The sequence below is a fragment of the Budorcas taxicolor genome, chromosome 5, assembly GCF_023091745.1.
Source record: "Budorcas taxicolor isolate Tak-1 chromosome 5, Takin1.1, whole genome shotgun sequence".
NCBI classification, from domain to species: domain Eukaryota; kingdom Metazoa; phylum Chordata; class Mammalia; order Artiodactyla; family Bovidae; genus Budorcas; species Budorcas taxicolor.
In genome coordinates this window covers 118,849,369-118,859,689 of record NC_068914.1, presented here as the reverse complement: position 1 = coordinate 118,859,689, position 10,321 = coordinate 118,849,369, and the positions used below count along the sequence as shown (strand labels likewise).

Sequence of the window (10,321 nt, the reverse complement as noted above, 5' to 3'; positions counted from 1 at the left end):
CCCGTGTGATCTTTATAATTTACACTCTTTTCTGTGAGCTTTTCTTACCTCCCTTTTTTTATATCTCTCCACATCCTCTGTTCACACATATATCCTTTATATTAGTAGTGGAATTATTTTTATTTTTTGCTTTAGTACTCGCACCTTCACACACACTCTCCCGAGAACCCGAAGTCGGTTGGGTGTTTATATAATGAAGAATTATGGGGCTGTTTGATCGAGGTGTTCAAATGCTTTTAACCACGGTTGGTGCTTTCGCTGCCTTCAGTCTGATGACCATTGCTGTGGGAACCGACTATTGGCTCTACTCCAGAGGGGTTTGCAAGACCAAAAGTGTCAGTGAGAATGAAACCAGCAAAAAGAACGAGGAAGTTATGACCCATTCTGGATTATGGAGAACCTGCTGCCTAGAAGGTATTTGATTTCCCATCTCCTCCCCCTCCCCACCCCCCCTCCCCTTCTCACTCCCCCTTCCCCACCCGCCTCCAAATAAGTCCCCTTTACATTCCACCATTTTCTTACTTCACTCCTTCCACCAGAGATCAAGGCTGGTTGGGTGAGTTTCAGAGGAAAGAAAATCAATAAGCAAAAACCATACTCAACTCTCCGGCCTCCACTACCCCCCTTCCCTCAACCTTCTTCATTGGAATAATCTATGATATGATGAAAACAAGAGATTGTTTTTAAAAAGTCAAATGTGCTCCACCTGCTTTGGAATCATTAGGATTTGCCTTTTGATGTAGTATGTCCATCTACGAGGGTATAAAAAAAACAATTGCCTCTCTCAACATTGCTCTTCTTTTCGTAATGAAGAATTCCAAAATGTTCTTCCTTTCCCCTCTTCCTCCCCTTACTCCCCAAAAGTCCAAGACACATCATCATCTGCAAATCTCCTTTTTTTGAAAAAAAATCTGTTGTTTCTAAGAAGCCTTATTTGGTAAATCCTAATTATTCCAGGATCGCAAGCTGAGTTCAAGAGCATTTCGTAATGTCTATGAGCCACACATATTGTTCGAGGCGACTGGCTGCGTGTGTATGTGTGTTTTAACGTTTACAAAGTCTAAAAATACATACTCCTCTAACAGGAAACAAACCCAAGTTCTAATAAACAGCAATTCACTTGCAGGTTAGGCTGAGAACCAATTCACTTCCACGCAGAGTGACATGTCTGTTATCCAGAAGCGTGTAGAGTCAGCATTGCAGCCAGCTTGGGAATCAGACATTGTGCAGGGAGGCCGGGAGGGAGGCGAGAGCATGGGGAGGTTGTGGGGGGACAAGAGGGAGCAGTGGGGGGGAGGAGTGTCAGCTGTTTACCTTGATCTTGCAGGGTCATTGGGACATGTGTGCCCGTGTATGTGCTGTGGGCAAAGCGGTCCCACAGAGGATAGGCTGGGAGATCAGGGTATGGATGAAAGCATGTGCCTCTGAGACACATTAATAAACACGGGGAGGGGGGCAGGAAACTCCTGCAGGTCATGCAACCTGCATTTAGCAACAGACTTTAATATAAGGGGCTGCATGTGAGTGGCTATCTGTGTCTGTGTATAAGCTACAGCCACCCGTAGAAAGACATACACAGAGAGATACATGTTTCTGGGTGGAAAGAAAAGCTGATGTGCTTTGCTTCTGATATGAACCAATACGGAGGCCGTTTGAGCAGCGTCGGGAAGCGGGGACTGCAGGATTGTTTGTTAAGCTCAACATGGGATGGTGGTGCAGGGAGTTGAAGCCAGGAGACAGGGGAGAAGAGAGGGAAACGGACTAAGAGGAAGAGAACTGATGTGGCCCCAGAGTCTAACCCAAACTGAGCAAAAGCTGCTCTTTGGGAAATGATTATGCCTGGGGAAAGAGCACAAATTCCGTGCCCCCCTCCCAACAATCTTGGTGCAAATGGTTGAGTGATGGCTGAACATGTTTTGAATAGCTAAGTGACTTCATTGAGCGATGGTCTATTTGACGCATACTGCATTTGGTGCCCTTTCTCAATCCAAACCGCTGCCTTGAACATAGTCTGCAGAGGAGCTCTATGCTGAATACTATATGCTCTTCCCCAGCCAGAGAATCAATATCGGGGAATTAATAGGCGCTGTTTTAAACACACCCCTCTTTTAAAAAATGAAGAGCCTTTCATGCAGCTAGTCATTAACAGTGGAAAGACTTCCATTTAATTAAACATTTATGGCACACTTTAATTCCAAAAGAGAAGAAAAGCAAAGTGAATGAGGGTTGCTTTAGGGAACACTATCATAGAAGCAATTTGCCTTGCTTGGATTTTAGTTAGACGGACGAAGATATACAGCCAAGAGATTAAAGACAGGACATGGTTTTAGAAGAAATATTCCCAGACATTGGTGACTTGGAATAAATATACTTTCTTATCAGGGTTTTGTTTGAAAATTCTTAATACTATGATCTCTTAAACATTTTTCTAATTCCCGTAAGGGAAGAGGACTAGAGGTGGCTTGGGATAACTTGTGTGTTAAAAGGCTTAAATATTTTCATTAAAATTCCATCTGTTTGGTGTCCACATCCCCAAATGTGTTGCCCACCCCATTCAACTTTCTCTCCAAGCTATAACCCCACCTCACTCCCAGAATCATCCCTGAAAGGGTTAGTATTGCAACATGTCCCAAGGATTGGTGATGCTCCCAGAAGCCCAGGGTTTCACTCTTCTCCCCAGGATTGAGGCCTCCAGACCGAGGCGTGTCGGGGGCTGGGCCAAGTTGCCTTGGGGATTGCTGTTCCTTTTCCACTTGTAGCCCAGGCAGGAAGGGTTGGTACTCAGGGCTCCAGTTCAACCTGGCCTTTAATTTCTAAAACCTCTGTCTATATGGGGTTTTGTAGGCCTGAGACACTACCCCCTCCCCTTAGGAAGCTGAGCCTTGGCCACTTAGGATGTGGTTTGAAGGTGTTAAAGATACATATTCTCAAAAACTGCACTGATTTCCAAAGATTATAAGTGTACTTATTTCTGCAGGTTGGCATAGATGGCTCTTGTGAGGCATTCCTGTGCTTGCTGTTTTAAGCATTCCAAATAGGATCAGCCTTTATGGAAACCAAGTTGTCTGGTTTTCCCAACCTCTCTTTTTGGTGAGAAACTGTACTTTCAGAAAAGATTTCCCATCACCTCTTTGTTATGTTTCCTACTCATACCCAAAAAGTTGTGAACAGATTTCTAGTCTTCTCCCCAAGATGCTGCTAATGACTCCAGGTGAAAAACCGCCTCCTGTCTTCTTCTGGTCTCTTCGGCTATCTGGGTTACATTAAGGATTTTTGTCCCCAGAGATGATTTTTTTCTGTTCACTTCTTGGTGAAAATAAGAATCAAAAAACATTTCCTTGCATCCGTGACTGTTTTTGAAATGAATTCGTCTGTTGAGGCATGAGAAGGGGACAGGACCACCTGTTAGGGGCTGACACAGCAGGAGGGGGAGAGGAATCAAGAAGAAATCACAGCTTTCTTCTCTCCCTCTGCAGAGTGAGCAGCAGGAGTGTCTCTGTGTGTGAACTTGAGACCCTTGGCAAGCTAGTGTCCTTACTGGGATTTGAGGGCGTTGGGGGGCGGGGGGGGGGCGGGTCCGTCTGCTCATGGATCCCATGTAAATGGAGAGTGAGAGGAGAAGTTCTTGAACTTTTCAGGAAAGCTGCTTTAAGAGCCTCCAAATGGAGAGATGAATTGGCCCTTTCAGAGAAGAATTCAATAAAATCTACAACAGGACACTAAAACAGCTTGTTTCAAGCATGCTGTCTCTGGGCCATGCGGTGGCTTGCTGCTCAGGATATTAACCTCTGTTGTCCCCAAAAGAAATCGTCATCTCCAGGGGCAGTGAGAAATTCACTCTTCATGTTTGTTCTCTCCTGCACATTGCTCCCCTCTGTCTGGGCTCCATGTCTTCCCCAGAGGATTCCCAGCCTTGCAGAGGGGAGCTAGCAACAGTGCACTGTGGTCCTAACAGAAATGCCCCCTTCCTTCCCGCTCCCTCTCTCACCTTTTTCCTTGCTGAGGCAGAGCAGTAATCTTTCTCTCCATCCAGACTGTTCGGTTCCCTCTGCTGAATTTCTGAGCTTCTCTTCTCTTCTCCTCCTCAAGCTGATTACTCACAGGGGCTCTGCTGTCCATTCTACATCCCCATTCTCTCTGCATAAGAAGTCACTGGGTTTTCTTGAACTATTTTTTTCCAAGTTCATAATTTCATAAAGTTTTCTTGGCCTGCAAGGTGGCGAGTGCCCCACACTGGGTTCAGCCACGGCTCTCTTGTTCCACAGAAGGAAAGTATATCTCTTTTATTTTAGCAATACCAGCTGCCTTTCTTGGACACTTTTGCCTTTAAGGGTGGAAGAGTTGAGTTTAGAAGTTACTAATGGGCCTACATACTGTGTACCTATCACTCCATAATTCCCAAGATATTTTCACCTTCTAGGTACTTTGCACGCAGTTGGTACAGTAAATATATGTATCAATGGACTGATGCAGAAATTCTTAAAATTATTGAAATTAATTCAAAAATCATAAGGACATGTGGCAAGTTATTGAGGGAGAAGAAGAGAGGGGAAGGGGTGAGGAAACCAGAATGATTTGTTTGCTTTTCCTAGAATTTCTTTTCTATTTAATTTTTATGTCATATTGGAGTATAGTTGATTTACAATGCTATATTAGTTTCAGGTTTACAGCAAAGTGATTCAGTTATACATACACATATATCCAGTCTTCTTCAGATTTTTTTCCCATATGGGTCATGGGATTTCTTTTTTTAAAAGAATAATAATGAGTCATGAATTCATTGTTGTAAAATAAGAACATTCAAAAGGAGTCAGTCATTGGGTTGCCCAGCTCCTAATTAGCTAAAGAAAAATTGTCAGTACACTCAGTCTCTACAGGGAAGAAAAAAAATAACCCATTGATTTTCTTCCCTTTTCTGTTTAAGGTATGCAAAAGCCTAGTTTGATCCTAATATTCACCAGAACAGACACTTCAGGCAGAGAGCAGGCATCAGAGACCATCCCTGTGTATCTGCCCCAAAACCTTCCCCAGAATTCTTTATCAAACTTCTCCACCCAGCTCCCTAGACCTCAAGAACTTTGCCCAAGCCCTTAGGTTCTGATTGGCAGTTTTCCAAAGAGGCAGGTCTCGCATTCCTATCCCTTCTCACCTTGTAAGACAAGCCTGACTCCTTTACTGAGGAACCAGCCCTGCAAATCCCAGCCCATTCACGCTGCCCTCCTGCCCTCACTTTACAGGTGCCAGGTAACACCGCACCACATGGGCAGAGCCAGAACTTGAATCCAGGCCTCTTGTTTTCATCCTGGAAGCTCCAGAGAGCTCTATGCACAGACGCTGGCCTCTGTGGCCTCGTGTTCACATTCATTGTCGGCAGCTGATTCTATTCTGTCTGCATCCCACTGAGCATCCTCACTGAGCGCCCAACCCAAGCATGTCAGGACTCCGGAGTTCTGACCTGCTGGCTCCCTGACATGCTGCTCCTTCCGGCTGCCCACACCTTGCAAGGTGACAGCTCTGTCCTGATCCCCTCACTCCCACGAGGCTGAGGAGACGCAACACTGAACTTCAGGCTGGACCCACCATGTGCTTCTTTGGTTTCACCCTTTTGTTTTGGAAGTGTCTCAGTGTAAACTCTCCATGGGTTTTATGTTGGCCAGCATTTTTCAGAAACTAGCAAATTTATGTCCCCTGAAGTGATGGAAGTTTTCAGAGGCAGCTTTGTGGTGTGTGATGCAGCTGACACAATTTTGCAGCCACACAGACCCGGGTCCACTTCAAGCACTGCAGCCTTCTGAGCTGTGCAGCTTGAAGCAAGTCATTTGACCTCTCCAATCCTCAGTTTCCCTTTCCACAAACAGGAAGTCTAACAGCCTTCTCACAGGGTAGCTGGTTGGAATGAAGACACAAATGTCTGTCACCTTCTTTCCAGACCACCTGGTATAAAATCACAGTCAACAACCTCATACATTGTACTGATGGCTCTGTTTTATTTTACTTTTTTTACAGACTATGTCCCACCTTCTAGCACACTATGAAATTTACTCGTACTACTTGTTATCTACCTGCACCTCTAGACTGTCAGCCCCATGAGGGCAGGGGTCTTTGTTCTGCCTGTTGCTGTAACCACAGCAAGTATGATAGCACAAAACATCAACCTATCTTAGCTGGCAAATGAAGAAGCCACCACTGTCTGCTACAGGGTGGGCATTGAGGAACAGTGGTCACTTCCCATCATCAAAGGACTGTTCTTTAAATTGCACACTAGTGGCGATGGTGGCTGAAACATCTTTTTTTTTTTTTTTTGACATTCTGAAAAATAAATAATAGAGTCAACACAGAAAGAAGGGGGAGAGAGGGAAGGAGAAGGAGTGGGAGAGAGTTTCAACACACAAGGGGCAATAACAAAGAAAGATAATAAAAAAGTAAGTGCCTGAGAAGGAAGTGCTGGGGCGGAGAGGGGGGGAAATCCTCTAAATAGACACAGGCCACGCTTTCCTCTCTGTTCATCATCCAGAGTCTCTGTCACACAGGTCCTCGGGGAGAGCTTCCCATGAGTGTTAGCTTTCAGGTCAGTGGGGGAGGAGGCTATATGTACTCAGACTGATAATGTAGGAGATTATTAAATAGTTCAAAATTCAATGGTCATTTTTAGACTTGAATATAAAAAAAAAAATCTCCCATATTCAGATGAAATACGTGTTTTAAGTTTCCAGGTTAGTTTACAGTGACAAATTAAGCAATTCCTTCATTCATTTATTTTATTGGTTAAATCTTTGATGAATCCCTGCAACTTGCCAGGTGCTGGGTCAAGGGTTGGGGTCATGGTGGGCAGCAGCTCCCTTCAGGGTCATTGGCCTCAGAGCCTTCTGGAAGAGACAGATGCTACTTCAAAGACTCTTCCAAATATATATATATATATATATATATATATATATATATACACACACATACATATATATATACACATATGCACGTGTATGCTAAGTCACTTCAGCTGTGTCTGCCTCTTTGCAACTCTATGAACAGTAGCTCCCCAGCTCCTCTGTCCATGGGATTCTCCAGGCAAGAATACTGGAGTAGATTGTCCTGCCTTCCTTCAGGGGATCTTCTCAACCCAGGGATAGAACCTGTGTCTCTTATATGTATGTATTTTACAACTATGATAGTGCTCTCAAGGGGAGTCACATAAGACTGTGAGTTTATGATATGAAGATAGATCTAATCAGAGAAGGCTCCCCTGAGGAAGTGAGATGTAAATGGCTGTCTGAAGGATGCGTCACTGGGTGAAGAGAGGAGGAAGGAACATTTCAGGTTGGAGGGCAGGAAGTACAGAGACCAGTGAGGGAGAGAAGGGGCAAGTCCTGGAAGGAGGACAGGGCGGCTAGAGGGTCCAGATGGACATGGGATGGGGGTGGTGATGGTGCCGGATGGAATGCGGGAGGGTGCAGAAGCAGGACCCGACAGTGCAGAGCCTCACTAGGCTCATTAAAGACTTTTGCTCTTTGACTTCCGGCTTCTTGTTTAAAAGCTGTGTGACCCTGAGCTAGTTAATTCTGTCGGTACCGCCTTCACCCCGTCTATCTAAGGGAGCTGATGCTGCCTGCCCTAAAGCTGTGAGGATTAGAGCACCATTCCCTTCTCTCTGTCATGCTCTTCCCATGGCTCAACTGGTAAAGAATCTGCCTGCAATGTGTGGGATCTGGGTTCAGTTCCTGGGTTGGGAAGATCCCCTGGAGAAGGGAACGGCTACCCACTCCAGTATTCTGGCCTGGAGAATCCCATGAACCCTATAGTCCATGGGGTCGCAAAGAGTTGGACACAACTGAGCGACTTTCACTTTCTTCACTTTCCCAATCCCACCCAGATCTGAGTGTGGTGGGCTCTGTGGCCTGAAAACTTATGACAGCCCAGGGAAGGGAAGAAATAGATTGATTCAACTCCAAACAAAGAAATTCAAAATATGCTTAGTGTAGGTGTTGATGGTAGGTGGGCACAGGGAGGCAGAAGTGAACAAGACCCACCTCCTCCCCTCAGGAGCCGAGGGCAAGTCCCATCAGGAAATCCCAAAGAACAGGCATCTTACAGAATGACTCCATTTCACACAAGACATGTGGCACAGCCTGCTGCCGCCTCAGCTTATCACCCTCCCACAAACTCAGAGAGATTCCCTGAGTTTCTCTGAGACGTCTCTAACAATCAGTTAGGATCATCGAGGATTTGAGCTGGAATTGGAATGAGGCTCAGTTAAATCCTCCAGACTTTTTGAAAATAGGAATGAGACTAGAAAGATGTGAACTGTGCTCCCCAAGGCCAAGGAATGCATGTCAGCCCTTGTGGGATCGCCAGTGAGCTCTCTGCCCTCGCCAGGACCCTGGTCCTTTTCCCTGTGGGTATCAAGGGCTCTGATCTCCCAGTACTGATGCCATTGGTTATAAAAAATGAACTAGCTACTTAAACAGCTTTCAGGGCAGGGGAAAACAGATTTAATATAACACCAGTTGTAAAACACACTTTAATTTCAGAAAACTTAAAATTTAAAATATGTACCTTGGAAATCAAAGGAAGATGGTATGGCTGTCTTGCTGGCAGACAGAGATGCAGGCAAGGTGTTGGGAGAGCCCAAGGGATTTCTCCGGTGCCCTTAGTGTCTGTCCTGTGACTCAAGAAGCAGCTTGGAGAAGTGTGTGGTCTTACAAGCACATTTTTTACAAGGAAAAGGGTGATTGTTGATCTCTGCTCCACAACTGCTCCCTGAGTCCTTGCCAGGTACTGTGTGAGCAGCTAGGACAGAGGCAATAGCACCATCTACCCTCAAGGAACTTCTAATCTAGAAGAGAAGACAGACCAGTGAGCAGACAATGATGACGAAGCAGCAAGGAGCCTAAGCTCAGAGCGTTCTGGGGGCACGGAGACTGGGGAGAAGGGGATCCAGGGATGACGGGGTTCGGAAGGATGCATGGGAATGTGCTAGCTGGGGAGAGGAAGCGTGCCTCAGACAGAAGAAACGGCAAGTGCAGAAGCACAGACACCTGAGCAGCCAGGCCAACAGTCCTGTGTGGCTGGAGCATAGAAGGCTGGGACTCGGGGGGCTAGGGGGGGTATGAGGCGGGCAGAGGGGATGGGACCCCACAGGGACAGAAATGGCTCTTGTGGAATAGTTTATGTTTCATCATGGAAGGAAAGGGGACCCAGAGAGATGGCAAGCGAGGGATGGTCACAGGTGGCTTTGCTCATTCGTGAGATCACTGGCTGTCGTGACCCTAATGGATGGGATCCCAGCCTGGCGGAGTGGTAAAATTTAACTGAGAAGGGCAAGCAGAGCAGAAGGCCAGATGACGCGCCCTAAGCTAGCTGTAGTGAAGAGAGAGAAAGGGGGCACAGAGAGAAGATTGTAAGTGGTGTGTTGAAGACAATCAAGGTGCTTCAAGGCCCTGCCTTCCCAGCAGAACAAGCCTTTACTGGGCTGGGCCCTGGGGCTGCTAAGTCACTTCAGTCATGTCTGACTCTGTGCGACACCATAGACGGCAGCCCACCAGGCTCCCCCATCCCTGGGATTCTCTAGGCTAGAACACTGGAGTGGGTTGCCATTTCCTTCTCCCTGGGGCCACAGGGATGCAAAAAGTCTCTGATCAACATCATCTTCTCCTTCTAGGGGAGTCTTCCAGACCATCCCATCTAAGGTAGCCCACCATCCTGATACCCGATTGTATTCCCTTCTTTAACATCTTAATATTGACTTTTCTTTTTAGCATTTACTTGCTTACGGCTCTGTGTCCCTCTAGAAGCCTGTGAGCACTGTGAGGGCTGGGGGTGTGTCAGCCTTGGCACAAAGAGTGTTTAGGAGCTAAATGTCGAGTAAATGATTAAGGCAATAGTGCCTACCCTCAGGGACCTCCCATCAGGGGAAGCTCTGTGTGTGTGTGTGTGTGTGTGTGTGTGTGTGTGTGTGTGTATGGTGTGTGTGCACACGCACTCAGTCCTTCCAATTCTTTGTGACTTCATGGATTGCAGCCCACCAGGTTCCTCTGTCCATGGGATTTCCCAGGCAAGAATACTGGAGTGGGTTGCCATGTCCTAATCCAGGGGATCTTGCCCAATCCAGGAATCGAACATGTGTCCCTGCATTGGCAGGCAGATTCTTTACCACTGTGCCACCAGGGAAGGCCACAGGGGAGGGAGGTGGACTCTTAAAAACGCCTCTTGACTCCTCTTGACAGTCATCTCTCTGAGGTTTGGCTGAAAGGCCCTTGAGAACAGGAAGGGGATTCCCACACACCCCGCAACCTGGGATGCTCTTGGAGCATCTTTGGGGCCACAGCTC

The 10,321-nt window shown here is 46.5% G+C and overlaps 1 protein-coding gene across 1 annotated transcript in view; it reads left to right on the top strand.

Moving 5' to 3' along the window:
* The first annotated feature begins 203 nt into the window (after nt 1–203).
* CACNG2 (calcium voltage-gated channel auxiliary subunit gamma 2) overlaps nt 204–10,321 on the top strand; it is a 117,607-nt gene continuing 107,489 nt past the window's right edge. The window contains exon 1 of the mRNA XM_052641005.1: nt 204–414. Coding sequence (XP_052496965.1) covers nt 204–414 — 211 coding nt within the window. The remainder of the gene's footprint in view (nt 415–10,321) is intronic.